This window comes from Entelurus aequoreus, linkage group LG20, assembly GCF_033978785.1.
Source record: "Entelurus aequoreus isolate RoL-2023_Sb linkage group LG20, RoL_Eaeq_v1.1, whole genome shotgun sequence".
NCBI lineage: Eukaryota > Metazoa > Chordata > Actinopteri > Syngnathiformes > Syngnathidae > Entelurus > Entelurus aequoreus.
The window spans coordinates 11,389,275-11,406,774 of NC_084750.1; the positions used below are offsets into that span (position 1 = coordinate 11,389,275).

The window sequence follows — 17,500 nt, forward strand, 5'->3', positions numbered from 1 at the left end:
TATATATATATATATATATATATATATATATATATATATATATACATATATAGCCTTCATTTCTAAGAACAATAATAGACTGTGGAGTTTCAGATGAAAGTTCTCTTTTTCTGGCCATTTTGAGCGTTTAATTGACCCCACAAATGTGATGCTCCAGAAAGTCAATCTGCTCAAAGGAAGGTCAGTTTTGTAGCTTCTGTAAGGAGCTAAAGTGTTTTCAGATGTGTGAACATGATTGCACAAGGGTTTTCTAATCATCAATTAGCCTTCTGAGCCAATGAGCAAACACATTGTACCATTAGAACACTGGAGTGATAGTTGCTGGAAATGGGCCTCTATACATCTATGTAGATATTGCACCAAAAAGCAGACATTTGCAGCTAGAATAGTCATTTACCACATTAGCAATGTATAGAGTGTATTTCTTTCAAGTTAAGACTAGTATAAAGTTATCTTCATTGAAAAGTACAGTGCTTTTCCTTCAAAAATAAGGACATTTCAATGTGACCCCAGACTTTTGAACGGTAGTATATATATATATATATATATTAAAAAAAAAAAAAAAAAAAAAAAAAAAATTTTTAAAGAAATACCCGGTATATATATATTTCTTTAAATTTTTTTTTTTTAAATGTAATTTTTTTATTTAAATGTATATATATATATATATATATATATATATATATATATATATATATATATATATATATATATATATATATATATATATATATATATATATATATATATATATATATATATATATATATATATATATAACATGCCAGTCATCAAACTTGTTTTTTGGGCTTCCCCTTTTAGATGCGAAGTCTTCTGCGGTACTTTTTTGTCTTTTCTCGCGACTCTCTGACTAAAATGAGGAGGCTAGAATTGAGGATCAGCAATTTATTCTACAAACAGAGTACAACGTACTCACCTTCGCAATAACAGCTAAATGAGTGTTTCCATGGTCAATACCCAGTAGAACACTCAAATATTTGCTTGAATATGACAGTTTGTACCACTTTAGTACTTGTTATCAGTTGTACACACAGTCTTAGTAGATCACCACTAATACTACACACCATTTTATACTTTGTACTGGTGTTGTCCCGATACCAAAATATATACTTTTTGATACTTTTCTAAATAAAGGGGGACCACAACAAATGTCATTATTGGTTTTATTTGAACACAAAATGTTATTGTACATGAAACTTATGTTTATTATTGTCATTTAGTCCTTAAATAAAATAGTGAACATACTAGACAACTTGTCTTTTAGTAGTAAGTAAACAAACAAAGACTCCTAATTAGTCTGCAGTAACATATTGTGTCATTTATACACCTATTATTTTGTACACATTATGAGGGACAAACTGTAAAAAATTGATTATTAACCCACTTGTTCATTTACTGTTAATATCTGCTTATTTTCTGTTTCAACATGTTCTATCTACACTTCTGTTCAAATGTAATAATCACTTATTCTTCTCCTCTTTGATACTTGACATTAGTTTTGGATGATACCACACATTTTTGGGTATCGATCCGATACCAAGTAGTTACAGGATCATACATTGGTCATATTCAAAGTCCTCATGTGTCCAGGGACGTATTTACTGACGTTATAAACATAATATGAATTTCAAAAAAAAGGGAAAAATATTTTGTGATGCTAAAAAATATTGACGTAATCACAGTAGTATCGACTAGATACGCTCCTGTACTTGGTATCATTACAGTGGATGCCAGGTGTAGATCCACCCATGGCATTTGTTTACATTGTGACGCCGGTGAGCTATTGTATCCTGTAGTGAAGCACGTTTAGCCATTCCTCGTCCTCCAGTGATATAGCTACTTGTACGAAACTCACTTTATTTGTCGCCATGGAGGCCAGGATTAGTGATATAGAAGTAGCTAAAACACTGTTTCAGTGTTATAACTTCACCTTTATCTTTACTTTTTACACCAAAATGCGTCCGTTCTCCCTTTTCTGTCTACACACTGGGTCTGCTTGTAAGTACTCTGTGTGTGCGCGCTGCCGAACATGCTCCTCTGCTGGTAAAACCAGTAATATCCCGACATGACGGTACTTTTTCGAGGCGGCAGAGTACCGAACATGATTCATGAGTATCGCGGTACTATACTAGTGCCGGTATACCGTAGAACCCTACTATTCGGTACTTATTATTTGGATCTTAGTCGATCAGAGCCAGGATATTCAGCAGGTCCATGTTGACATAATTAAAGTGGAATGCACACAGACCTCTGCAGGCCACTTATTACCATCATTATTATTACAAGTCACCATGCACCAGAGCCTCTTCTGTTCCTCTCTGTGCAGCCTCAAGACACCGACAACAAAGCCCTAGTCCCCCCTAGTCATAAACAAGCATCCTTTTGTTGCTGACCTCAAATCAGCGCCATTGAAGCAGACGTTTCTGTTTCCGACCCGAGGCTTGTTGATGTCAGTTCCCCTGGCAGACGCGAGCACTTCGACAAACAATCAGCAAGCAAATAAATCCCGGCGTTTCTGCTTCCAGGGGACATGAGATTCAAACATTGAAGTCCTGAGGAAACTCCGCCAAGTTCTATTAGTCATTGTGAGAAGTGGATGTATTTTTGTAAAGATGTTCTTTTAATCAAAGCAAGCTGTGTTGGTGATGGAGGATCGGCGATAGTTTGCAGGTTCAAAGCGAAATACATTGATTCAATGTTGGATTTTGGTCAGGTTGGTTATTTTTGGTGGAGGTTGAAACATCAATGTCGATTCAAAGTTTAATTACAGGTTCACGACTGACTGACAAAGAGACTATTTTGGCGTGCTCCTTGTTGAACTGTGCCATTGCTAGAGTGAGGAAATAATACTTTATTTTAAAGGTTGAACTGTTTAGATTGTCCTTTTAAATATTATCAATGTTTCACTGTGCATTTAAATGGTTGAATTCAAATGTGTCATTGTCAGAATGGATTGGAAATTCAACGTTGATAATATAGTTGAATCACGGTTTGATTTATTGTCAGAATTGGTCAGTAACTCAACGTTATTCCAATAATGATCATAACCTATTTGAATCACGGTTGCTGTATCGTCAGAATTGGTCAGTAATTCAATGTTATTCAAATGTTGATAATATAGTTGAATCACAGTTAATTTATTGTCAGATTTGGTCAGTAGTTTGACGTTATTCCAATGTTATATCTCTCTCTCTCTCTCTCTATATATATATATATATATATATATATATATATATATATATATATATATATATATATATATATATATATATATATATATATATATATATATATATTTATATATATATATATATATTTATATATATTTATATATATATAGATAAATATATATATATAAATAAATATACATATATATGTATATAGCTATACATAGATAAATATATATATACATATGTACATATATACATATATATATACATATATATATATACATTTAATAGATATATCTATATCCATATACATATATTTATATACATATATATATATATATAAATTTAATAGATATATATATATATCTATATCTATATATATATATATATATATATAAATATATATATATATATATATATATATATATATATATATATATATATATATATATATATATATATATATATATACATATTTATATATTTATATATATATATATATATATATATATATATATATATATATATATATATATATATATATACATATTTATATATTTATATATATATATTTATCTATGTATATATATATATATATTTATCTATGTATAGCTATATACATATATATATATGTATATTTATTTATATATATATATATATTTATCTATATATATATATATATATATATATATATATATATATATATATATATATATATATATATATATATATATATATATATATATATATATAGCCACACATTCTGCAAAAATTGCAAAATTGATATTATTGCAAAAATTAAAAAAAACATTTAAAAAAGTGGAATGAGGTGAAATCAATCGAGAAAAAGTTGCAATGTTGACACAAAGCTGCCATGCAGGCTGTTTTTTTCCCCTTTGGTCTGTCTTTATTTTTATTTTTTTTGCCATTGCTCAAAAAAAAAAAATCAAAAAAAAAAATCGATGTTATAATGAATTATTGACCTATTCAAGACTCCAATTACTTCAAAAATGTCACTTTAAAATGTTTTACGTGGAAAAAATATTGCATATATTGTGTGGTTGCCATATAAAAACATCAATGTTTTCTTTGACAAAAGAGCATAAAACAAACACAATAATACTTCAAACGTAAAATGGACAGATATATCTGAAGTTGATCTTGTAACTTAAGTGTTGAAAGTGAAAAAAAAACATAATAAAAATGTATCACTTTATGAGTGGGGGAGCTTTTGGATCCCAAATATATTTAGCGGGATTTTATTAATATTTTCACTGTGATTACTCAAAAATATTGAATAATTAAAATCAACGTTGTCCTGCATTATTGATATTTTAGAGCTCTAATGACTAAATACTGCATATTTCCAGTTTTACTATAAAAAACAGTTGTCTTTGACAGAAAAGGCATACAACCTTTTTTTTTCTACTTTATATCAACCTGAAGTTGATATAGAGATTTACTGTAAGCGTTAAATAAAACATAATAATAATTTGACTTGTTTTTAACATTTTAATGACTGAGACCCTTTACGGGCCCCAGGAGCCCTAAAAGTTAAAACAAAAAAAAAAATCCATATATTTTGTTATGGTTTCAAAATGAAAAATGTCAAAATGGCCCCCGCATGCTTAAATTTTTTCGTGTGCGGCCCTCAGTGGAAAAAGTTTGGACACCCCTGGTTTAAATCATTATTTAAAAGTAGAGAGTTTAAAACATTATTCAGAGGTTTAAAAGCATTTGTAAAACATTGTTTGAAAATACCTGGTGTAATTATACTGTTGGCATCTGTTTCTGTGGTTTTGAAGGTTTTACAAGCTGATGATTAATTGAAGATAAACTGAAATGAAACCAACAATGCTTTAAGTCGGAAAATAAAAAGTTGATCAATTGGAAATCATGAGTTGTCCGTGAGTCCTTTTGGAGTAGAAGAGTGGAACTTAATAAATATATATATATATATATTTTGTAAATTAATGATGGTGATGGAAATTGGTGATAATACCAGTGCGATGTTTTGTTGTTTAATATTTGTAATCACTGTTGACGTTAGTATTCTTGTTATCATTGATGCAGTTGTTGACATTGTTTAATTTTGTTTGACCTTTTTGTTTTTTTTCTGTGTGTCTGTGTCTTAAGTGTGGATTGTGCTATTTAGAGTGTTGCAGGGCTGCGATTGGTTTGGAATTTAGATTGTTCTTTACAGTTTTATTTGGACTGATTGATATTATTTGTCATTTTTGTAAAGAAAAAAATTATACATATGCAAAAAATTGTTATTTAAAAAACGTATACCGTATTACCTTGAATAGCCGCAGGGGCGCTAATTAATTTAAAACCTCCTGTCACTCCGGCGTTTACCGGAAGCCTGCGGGATGGCCGTGCATGCGCTAATTATTTTAAAACCTCTTCTCACTCCGGCGTTTACCAAAAGGAATCCGGTAAATTTAGGCGTGCGCTTTCAGTGTGATGTAAGCATACCATCATGAAAAGCACATTTAATTAAAAAAAACGTTATTATGGTCTTACCTGTACTTATAAATGGAGTCCATTTGCAGCTCCTTCTGACCAAAAGCATCGATAACTTGTTTATAGAAGTCTTCCTTATTTTCTTTCTTCAGTTTTAAAAGTCTCTCTGTCTCGATGGAGATATTCCTTTAATTATTACCTCCTGCTTCCATTGAAAGTCCAGTTTAGAAAACTGTTTTATTTTAGATACTGGTATGTAATCCTCCATGTTAAAAAAAAATAAAAATAAAAAATGTCTTGCCGCGTGTAGTCACTTCTTCTGCAGTACCGGAAGTCGCAAGAAGGATCACTAGCGCGGTAGCGCCCTCTACCACCAGGAGGCGGGAGTCATTTAATGACTCATACCGTATTTGACACACGCAGCTACGGTATATTAATAAAACATAGCTGCTTACTGTTCTTTTTAGCATACTGTACCGGTATTCAATAGCTTGGACCTTAAATCCTACTGAATAGCTCTTTATCTTTTTTCCTTTGTGCGATTGTAAACTACTGAAAGCAGCTTCCTCCATTTTGAAAATGAGGACAGGTAAAGCGTCACTCGTGACGTAACGAATTTGACCCGGTGGAAGTTCTAGCCATATGCTAAATATTTTGCAAAACGAGTTTGACCCGGCGAAAATTATAGACATGCGATAATAAAATTAATATTTTGCAAAACGAATTTGATCCGCCGTTAATAATGAACCGGCGATAAGGCCAAGCATGCGTTAATTATTTTGAGAAACGAGTTTGACCCGGCAGTAATTCTAGACGTGCGAATACTATATTCCCTGCGCCAATTCAAGGAAATACGGTAACACAAGCTGGCCGGTGTTTTGTTTGAAAATGTTACTTTGGTTAATTATTTGCAGCCCATTTGAAATGACAAAAGAACACTTTCTGTCTTGCCTCTTGGTGAGGGCGGTCGCATTTTTCTCCGCTCCCTCCTTCCCTGCTTGCTTTCTTCGTTTCGTCCTGTCTGAACTTTTTTGAAGCCTCTTTCTTTGCGCTGTCCTCAAATCTAAACATCAAACATGGATATGATCAGCTGGACTCTCGACGCAATTGACAAAAGTCTTTTCGACAAGGAAAAGAGGTTCGGGGGAGCCTGGCTGCCCTGATGGAACCATTGCTGCGGGGTACGTGAGAGACTCCTGGGGTAAATGGAGAATCATGTGCCTCTCAGTCCTTTCCATCGAGGACGTGGAAGACATCTACCTATTTGGAAGCGTGATCGCGGGGCACCTGCTGATTGGGCTGGGCATCGCTCTGGTGTATCGTCCAATTCGGAAGACGATGGCAGCCACTCAAGGAGCCCAACGGCTGTTCGTAGCAATGGAAGGATTGGGTCGGGCTGTGGGAACACAGACTGTGGCGATTTCTGATCTGAATCGCAAAATGGATCTCATCATGGAGAAGCTTGCTGAGAAGGAAGAATTGGATTTAAGAGATCCAGCACGGACACGTAGCAGGCAAGTCATTGTTTTGACTGCTTGAAGAAAACAACATCCTAATCTACGATTGGACTCCCTCGAATGGCCTTGACGCAGGGACAGGCTGTTCTGAAGAACTCCCCCGAGGACTCCTCAACGATGGACGCTTTTGACCTTTTTTCCCCAATAACACCTGGTGTCGAACTTTGAGATCGGCCCCAGTCCACAAAAACATTTCAACATCTCACCCAAGTTAATTGGGCATACATGCACGCACCTGCCCCTCCCCCAATCAACGCCTTCACCACTGCTTAATTCCTCTTCGGGGTTGTGGACGGCTGATTAGCGCTTTATAGCGGCAGACGGCCTCCAGGGCCCCAAATCCCCCCCCCCCCCCTGTTGCGAGTTGTTGTGATTATATGTAGCATGTTTATGTGTGCTATGCTATGTGAGGTTTTTTCCTTGGACTCAGTCTGGACCCCTCCCGAAGTTCCAGCCTTTGACTGATATTTTTTTTACTCTCCCCCCCCTTTCCAGATATCACCTTTTTCCCACCTTTTTTAAGGAGCGCTGTAAGTGGCTGATCCGTTGGCGGTCCCGTCTTGTCCCCTTGTAACCAGGCCTGGCCCTAACCAATATGGCGCCCTATGCAAGATTTTAGGTGGCGCCCCCCCACATCGGCAGTGAAGTGTACATACTCACAAGAAACCGAATAGCTTTGTCTTTGACCTTTTGTTTTACTTAAAGAAAGCAAATCAACATATTATATGAGAATGTTATGTTATGATTATCTTTAACCGAATCACAGCAGTGCTCAAATAAAAAAAACAGCATTCCCTCTCATGTGATATTGCTTGATTAACATTAATGATGTGCACTTTAACAACTAGGCTTACAACTATACCTAATATATAAAGGGGTGGAAAAGTGACTATTACCTGCAGGGCAAAAATTAGCTAACCAGAAGGCAATAACAATGTAAACAGAAAACACCTGCTTAAAAGATCTAATACAAATGTCCCTGAGGAATGTAAGGTGGGAGTACTGTAATTACCTAACGTTACATTATTATTTTCCATACCAATTTAGCCCCCTCCACAATATTAACCCGACGTTAAAACAGAACTAGCTATTTATTGATTAGCAATTGCCGAATCATGTAACATTAGCTTAATGCTAAAAAGCCAGGTTACTATCACATTCTGTAACAGACTAATAATTTCATGTAGGCTAACGTTACCTACCTGCTACCTCTGTCTTTTTCTCGTTTCTCCTCCTCTTCTTTTCCATTTTTTCTTCCCTGGGCACCTGACAGTTTTGGCCGTTTTGACATATTGTGTTGATTTTTTGATGCGGTGACGTCCATAAACAGTCATGATACGGGAAGGGAGGGGGCGTAACGTGCGGGGGGTGGGGGGAGCGCTATGTTGTAACAAATAATATTTCTATTAAATAAGCTTTACTTTGCATTTTAATTAACGTGGGATTATTTTTTGTATTTAGAAATAATAGTACCAACTTTTTTTCTTTTTTTTTTCTCCAACATTTGTGGCACTGGCGTGGCGCCCCCTGATGGACGGCGCCCTTAGCAATTGCCTATACGGCCTATGCCACGGGCCGGCCCTGCTTGTAACGTATGTCTGCTCTCAGTGGGACTGTGCCCAAAATGAAATGTCAGTTCTTATGTGTCTTGTACATGTTAAAGAATGGACAATAATAAAGCATCTTGAATCTTCTTAAAACATTAACAGATTCAGAAAACTGTCCAAAATAAAGTTTGGCGAAGCTTTTAAAAAAAAAAAAAAAAAAAAAGTTGCCATGAAATCCAACATTTTAAGCTGCAAAAGCTGAACCGTTTTTAAAATACCGTATTTCCTTGAATAGCCGCAGGGGCGTTAATTAATTTAAAACCTCCTGTCACTCCGGCGTTTACCGGAAGCCTGCGGGATGGCTGTGCATGCGCTAATTATTTTAAAACCTCTTCTCACTCCGGCGTTTACCAAAAGGAATGCAGTAAATTTAGGCGTGCGCTTTGAGTGTGATGTAAGCATACCATCATGAAAAGCACATTTAATTAAAAAAAACTTTATTTTGGTCTTACCTGTACTTATAAATGGAGTCCATTTGTAGCTCTTTCTGACCAAAAGCATCGATAACTTGTTTATAGAAGTCTTCATTATTGTCTTTCTTCAGTTTTAAAAGTCTCTCTGTCTCGATGGAGATATTCCTTTAATTATTACCTCCTGCTTCCATTGAAAGTCCAGTTTAGAAAACTGTTTTATTTTAGATACCGGTATGTAATCCTCCATGTTAAAAAAAAAAATCTCTTGCTGCGTGTAGTCACTTCTTCTGCAGTACCGGAAGTCGCGAGAAGGATCACTAGCGCGGTAGCGCCCTCTACCACCAGGAGGCGGGAGTCATTTAATGACTTATACAGTATTTGACACACGCAGCTACGGTATATTAATAAAACATAGCTGCTTACTGTTCTTTTTAGCATACTGTACTGGTATTCAATAGCTTGGACCTTAAATCCTACTGAATAGCTCTTTATCTTTTTTCCTTTGTGCGATTGCAAACTACTGAAAGCAGCTTCCTCCATTTTGAAAATGAGGACAGGTAAAGCGTCACTCGTGACGTAACGAATTTGACCCGGTGGAAGTTCTAGACATATGCTAAATATTTTGCGAAACGAGTTTGACCCGGCGAATATTATAGACATGCGATAATAAAATTAATATTTTGCGAAACGAATTTGATCCGGCGTTAATAATGAACCTGCGATAAGGCTAAGCATGCGTTAATTATTTTGAGAAACGAGTTTGACCCGGCAGTAATTCTAGACGTGCGAATACTATATTCCCTGCGCCAATTCAAGGAAATACGGTATGCAGAGTATCAAATATGATTTTCCATCACAGTATATTCCCTGAACGTCGCAAACACAACATTGATTTAAAAAAGAAACCACAATGCAAACATTGTCAGTGACGAATAAGAAGATCCAATATTGGTTGAAAGATTATTTCACCCACAAACCTCGCCTGTCTTCCCCTCAGACACAGCTGGAAGACCAGCGAGTGGACAGAGTGCAGGGTGGACATGTTGCTGAGTCAGCAGGATCGTCGCAGGGGAAACCAAACCAGCTTGTGTGGAGGCGGCATTCAGACCCGAGAGGTTTACTGCGTCCAGGATGGAGCGGAGAGAACATCCAACCTCAGTTCTCTCAGGACCAAAGAAGGTAATCCAACGTCCTTATACCTAGAAACATTCCTGCACATGCACAGTAAACATCTCTGCATGGTCAATGCTTGGTCTTCAAGGTGTTACCACCATGTTGGAAGTGTTGTCTGGGAACGGCTTTAGTCCTGGATCTGTTTGATACGTACCATATAGGGTTGTATGGTACATAACGTGTAGATACATCATGTGTAGATATACAGGACTGTCTCAGAAAATTAGAATATTGTGATAAAGTCCTTTTTATTTTCTGCTTCCATAGACAGTCCTGTATAGTAGTAGTAGTAGTAGTAGTATTAGTAGTAGTAGTCATTTTATTTCAGACCCAGGAGGATCGATATCACATACCTAACGTGTAGATACCTAACATGTAGATACATAGTAGTAGTAGTAGTCATTTTATTTCAGACCCAGTGGGATCCATATCACATACCAAACATGTAGATACCCAAGCTGTAGATACATAGTAGTAGTAGTAGTCATTTTATTTCAGACCCAGTGGGATCCATATCACATACCCAACGTGTAGATACCCAACGTGTAGATACCCAGTAGTCATTTTATTTCAGACGCAGGGGGATCCATATCACATACCTAATGTGTAGATACCTAACGTGTAGATACCTAACGTGTAGATACCTAGTAGTAGTAGTCATTTTATTTCAGACCCAGGGGGATCTATATCACATACCTAACGTGTAGATACATAGTAGTAGTAGTAGTAGTCATTTTTATTTCAGACACAGGGGGATCCATATCACATACCTAACGTATAGATATCTAACGTATAGATACATAGTAGTAGTAGTAGTCATTTTATTTCAGACCTAGGGGGATCTATATCACATACCTAACGTGTAGATACCTAACGTGTAGATACATAGTAGTAGTAGTAGTCATTTTATTTCAGACACAGGGGGATCCATATCACATACCTAACGTGTAGATACATAGTAGTAGTAGTAGTAGTCATTTTATTTCAGACCCAGGGGGATCTATATCACATACCTAACGTGTAGATACATAGTAGTAGTAGTAGTAGTCATTTTTATTTCAGACACAGGGGGATCCATATCACATACCTAACGTATAGATATCTAACGTATAGATACATAGTAGTAGTAGTAGTCATTTTATTTCAGACCTAGGGGGATCTATATCACATACCTAACGTGTAGATACCTAACGTGTAGATACATAGTAGTAGTAGTAGTCATTTTATTTCAGACACAGGGGGATCCATATCACATACCTAACGTGTAGATACATAGTAGTAGTAGTAGTAGTCATTTTATTTCAGACCCAGGGGGATCTATATCACATACCTAACGTGTAGATACATAGTAGTAGTAGTAGTCATTTTTATTTCAGACCCAGGGGGATCCATATCACATACCTAACGTATAGATATCTAACGTGTAGATACATAGTAGTAGTAGTAGTAATTTTATTTCAGACCTAGGGGGATCCATATCACATACCCAACGTGTAGATACATAGTAGTAGTAGTCATTTTATTTCAGACACAGGGGGATCCATATCACATACCTAACGTATAGATATCTAACGTGTAGATACATAGTAGTAGTAGTAGTAGTAGTAGTAATTTTATTTCAGTCACAGGGGGATCCATATCACATACCTAACGTATAGATATCTAACGTGTAGATACATAGTAGTGGTAGTAATTTTATTTCAGACTCAGGGGGATCCATATCACATACCTAATGTGTAGATACCTAACGTGTAGATATCTACATGTTATGTAACGTGTAGATATCTACATGTTATGTAACGTGTAGATATCTACATGTTATGTAACGTGTAGATATCTACATGTTATGTAACGTGTAGATATCTACATGTTATGTAACGTGTAGATACCTAACATGTAGATACGTAGACACGCACACTTGGAAGAAACTTAGTTTTGGTAAAGGTCAACTAAGTTCATCAGCTGATCGCAGATCAGTTAAAGAAGGCAAATATGGACATATACTGTATTTTTGGGACTATTAGGCGCACTTAAAATCCTTTCATTTTCTCACAAATGGACAGTGCGTGCCTTGGCTCCAAAGAGGTTGAACAACACTGATGTAGACCACAAGGAAGTCTTTTACATTTACAAAATAAACATCGGCGAAACGCTTTAGCTACGAGCTAACGTGATAGCATCGTGCTTTAACTGCATATAGAAACAAAAAAAATAAACCCCTGACTGGAAGGATAGATAGAAAATCAACAATACTATTAAACCGTGGACATGTAAATACACAGTTAATCCTTTCCAGGCTGGCGAAGGTTAACAATGCTGTGCTAACGACGCCATTGAAGCCTACTTATCAACCGGACCGCACGGAGCTATGCTAAAAACATTAGCTCTCCACCTACGCCAGCCAGCCTTCATCTGCTCATCAACACCCGTGCTCACCTGCGTTCCAGCGATCGGCGGAAGGACGAAGGACTTCACCCGATGCGTTTGGCGGCCCGGAGACGTAGGAAGTCAAGGTGAGGCCGGCGGCTAGCGCGTCTGCTCTCCAACAAAGTCCTCCTGGTTGTGTTGCTGTAGTCCGCTGCTAATACACCGATCCCACCTACAACTGTCTTCTTTGCAGCCTTCATTGTTCATTAAACAAATTGCAAAAGATGTCCAGAATACTGTGGAATTATGAAATGAAAACAGAGCTTTTTGTATAGGATTCTACGGGGTACCATAACTTCCGTTTAACTGACTTCGTCACGCGCATACGTCATCATACCGAGACGTTTCAGCCGGATATTTCCCGGAAATGTAAAATGTCACTTTATAAGTTAACCCGGCCGTATTGGCATGTGTTGCAATGTTAAGATTTCATCATTGATATATAAACTATCAGACTGCGTGGTCGCTAGTAGTGGCTTTCAGTAGGCCTTTAATGCGCCTTTTAATCCGGTGCGCCCTATAGTCGGAAAAATACAGTACTCTATAAGTGCAAAATATGGCAATGTGGAATAGGAAGGCTTCAAAGAACATTTAAAGATCTCCACTGTGGTCATTCCGCCTGCTTCTAATGAATAAATAAGTTTCTGCGAGATGTACACATGAATTCATGTATCATGCACAATAATGCTGCCCCTCGCTTTCCAGAGATGAGTTTCCTCCTCATATTGAATCTGCGGCGCAGCGCTACGGATGTGCTAATATGAATATGCTAATATGCATGCAGGGGGAATGAGGGGGGGGTAAAAACAACTTTCTTCTAAATTGCTTTGTGCTCTTCCATCCTCACCAGAAGTTTTGCTCCATCCGGCCCAAGGAGCCCAAACTCTGCCGTCTGTTACGGAAAAATGAATCGAAGGCTTTTATCCTTCAGTGTCGCCTTTCACTTCACGGCATCCAGTCTCACACTTCCAGTATCGGCTGCCAGCGTGTAACAGGAAGCTAACATATTAACTGTCATATATATATATATAGTAATCATATCAAACTACTGGGATGGAAAGTGCCTCGGAGTGGTTTTAAGAAGCGTGTGATAGGTGAAGAGTATGTAGGTACAGTCCTGGTCAAAAGTGTACATCAGGGGTAGAGATGTCCGATATATGCGTTAAAATGTAATATCGGAAATTATCGGTATCGTTTTTTTTTATTATCGGTATCAGTTTTTTTTTAGTTTTTTTTTATTTATTTTTTTTAAATCAACATAAAAAACACAAGATACACCTACAATTAGTGCACCAACCCAAAAAACCTCCCTCCCCCATTTACACTCATTCACACAAAAGGGTTGTTTCTTTCTGTTATTAATATTCTGCTTCCTACATTATATATCAATATATATCAATACAGTCTGCAAGGGATACAGTCCGTAAGCACACATGATTGTGCGTGCTGCTGCTCCACTAATAGTGCTAACCTTTAACACTTAATTTTACTAATTATCATTCATTACTACTTTTTATGTAACTGTTTTTATATTCTTGTACTTTCTTTTTTATTCAAGAAAATGTTTTTAATTAATTTATCTTATTTGATTTTATTCATTTTTTAAAAAAGTACCTTATCTTCACCATACCTGGTTGTCCAAATTAGGCATAATAATGTGTTAATTCCACTACTGCATATATCGGTTGATATCGGTATCGGTTGATATCGGTATCGGTAATTAAAGAGTTGGACAATATTGGAATATCGGATATCAGCAAAAAGCCATTATCGGACATCCCTAATCAGGGGTCACCAACCTTTTTGAAAGCAAGAGCTACTTCTTGGGTAGTGATTAATGCAAAGGGCTACCAGTTTGATACACACTTCAATAAATTGCCAGAAATAGCCAATTTGCTCAATTTGCCTTTAACTCTATGTCATTATTAATAATTAATGATATTTACACTTAATTGAACGTTTTAAAAGAGGAGAAAACACGAAAAAAATGATAATTAAATTTTGAAACACAGTTCATCTTCAATTTCGACTCTTTAAAATTCAAAATTTAACCGAAAAAAAGAAGAGAAAAACTAGTTGATTCGAATCTTTTTGAAAAAATTAAAATAATTGATGGAACATCATTAGTAATTTTTCCTGATTAAGATTAATTTTAGAATTTTAATGACATATTTTAAATAGGTTAAAATTCAATCTACACTTTGTTAGAATATATAACAAATTGGACCAAGCTATATTTCTAACAAAGACAAATCATTATTTCTTCTAGATTTTCCAGAACAAAATTTTTAAAAGAAATTCAAAAGACTTTGAAATAAGATTTCAATTTGATTCTACAGATTTTCTAGATTTGCCAGAATAATTTTTTTGAATTTTAATCACAAGTTTGAAGAAATATTTCACAAATATTCTTCGTCGAAAAAACAGAAGCTAAAATGAAGAATTAAATTAAAATGTATTTATTATTCTTTACAATAAAAATAAATAAATACTTGAACATTGATTGAAATTGTCAGGAAAGAAGAGGAAGGAATTGAAAAGGTAAAAAGGTATATGTGTTTAAAAATCCTAAAATCATTTTTAAGGTTGTATTTTTTCTCCAAAATTGTCTTTCTGAAAGTTATAAGAAGCAAAGTAAAAAAAAAAAAAGAATTTATTTAAACAAGTGAAGACCAAGTCTTTAAAATATTTTCTTGGATTTTCAAATTCTATTTGAGTTTTGTCTCTCTTAGAATTAAAAATGTCGGGCAAAGCGAGACCAGCTTGCTAGTAAATAAATACAATTTAAAAAATAGAGGCAGCTCACTGGTAAGTGCTGCTATTTGAGCTATTTTTAGAACAGGCCAGCGGGCTACTCATCTGGTCCTTACGGGCTACCTGGTGCCCGCGGGCACCGCGTTGGTGACCCCTGGTGTACGTACACTTGTAAAGAACATGATGTCATGGCTGTCTTGAGCTTCCAATCATTTCTACAACTCTTATTTTTTTGTGATTTAGTGATTGGAGCACATACTTGTTGCTCACAAAAAACATTCATGAAGTTTGCTTCTTTTGTGAATTTATTATGGCTCTACTGAAAATGTGAGGGTCAAAAGTATACATACAGCAATGTTAATATTTGCTTCCTTGGCAAGTTTACCTGCAATAAGGCGCTTTTGGTAGCCATCCACAAGCTTCTGCTTGACCACTTGACCACAAAATTGGTGCAGTTCAGCTAAATGTGTTGCTTTTCTGACATGGACTTGTTTCTTCAGCATTGTCCACACGTTTAAGTCAGGACTTTGGGAAGGCCATTCTAAAACCTTCATTCTAGCCTGATTTAGCCATTCCTTTACCACTTTTGACGTGTGTTTGGGGTCATTGTCGTGTTGGAACACCAAACTGCGCCCAAGACCCAACCTCTGGGCTGATGATTTGAGCTTGTCCTGAAGAATTTGGAGAATTTGTCCCATTTACACTCTGTAAAGCAGCAGTTCCATTGGCAGAAAAACAGGCCCAGAGCATAATACTACCACCACCATGCTTGACGGTAGGCTTGGTGTTCCTGGGATTAAAGGCCTCACCTTTTCCCCTCCAAACATATTGCTGGGTATTGTGGCCAAACAGCTCAAATTTTGTTTCAGTCAGATGAAAAATGTGGGAGTTGTGGAACCTTGAAAAATGTCCCATTCTGTTAAATGGGAATTTCAGGGAAATTTCGGGAAAAGCAGGATTTTTTTATTTTTTATATGCAAAATATTTTGAATGTTGTGAACGAGTTGATGTTGGAATTTTTCAAATCGGTCGAGAATGAGTAGTAACATTTTTAATTGAGAAATGGTATTACGGAATTCCTGGAATTTCAGGAAAACCGGGAATTTTTCCAGTTCTAAAAAAAACATTGTTTTTTTGTCCTGATTAAGAGGAATGTTTTGACGGTGGAACGGTTGAAGTGGGTTGAAAAATGTGGAAGGAGTAGTCGACAGAAAAAAGGGTGAAAAAAGGGTTTGAAAAAACGGGAATTCCTGGAATTTTTTTTAAGGTGGAAAAATGATAGTTTGAATGTCCAGGATGGTGGAATGTGATGAAGGTGGAATGTTTTGAATAGGTTGAAAATGTGGAAATGGTGGAAGTTTGAAAAATGGCCAATTCATTTTGAATGGGGAACATTTCTCACACCTTTAAGTCAGGACTTTGGTAAGGCCATTCTAAAACCTTCATTCTAGCCTGATTCAGCCATTCCTTTACCACTTTTGAGGTGTGTTTGGGGTCATTGTCCTGTTGGAACACCCAACTGCGCCCAAGACCCAACCTCCGGGCTGATGATTTGAGCTCGTCCGGAACAATTTGGAGAATTTGTCCCATTTACTCTCTGTGAAATGGTATTACGGAATTCCTGGAATTTCAGGAAAACCAGGAATTTTTCCAGCTCTAAAAAAAACGTTGTTTTTTTGTCCTGATTAAGAGGAATGTTTTGACGGTGGAACGGTTGAAGTGGGTGGAAAAATGTGGAAGGAGTAGTCGACAGAAAAAAGGGTAAAAAAAGGGTTTGAAAAAAACGGGAATTCTGGAAATTCCTGGAATTTTTTGGAACTTGGAAAAATGATAGTTTGAATGTCCAGGATGGTGGAATGTGTTGAAGGTGGAATGTTTTGAATAGGTTGAAAAATGTGGAAATGGTGGAAGTTTGAAAAATGGCCAATTCATTTTGAATGGGGAACATTCCT

General features: G+C 36.0%; 1 protein-coding gene across 1 annotated transcript in view; it reads left to right on the forward strand.

Moving 5' to 3' along the window:
• Window positions 1-17,500, forward strand: part of LOC133636393 (thrombospondin type-1 domain-containing protein 7A-like) — a 162,426-nt gene that overhangs the window by 6,449 nt on the left and 138,477 nt on the right. Inside the window, 1 exon segment of the mRNA XM_062030385.1 lies at window positions 10,192-10,373. Within this exon segment, the coding sequence (XP_061886369.1) occupies window positions 10,192-10,373 (182 nt within the window).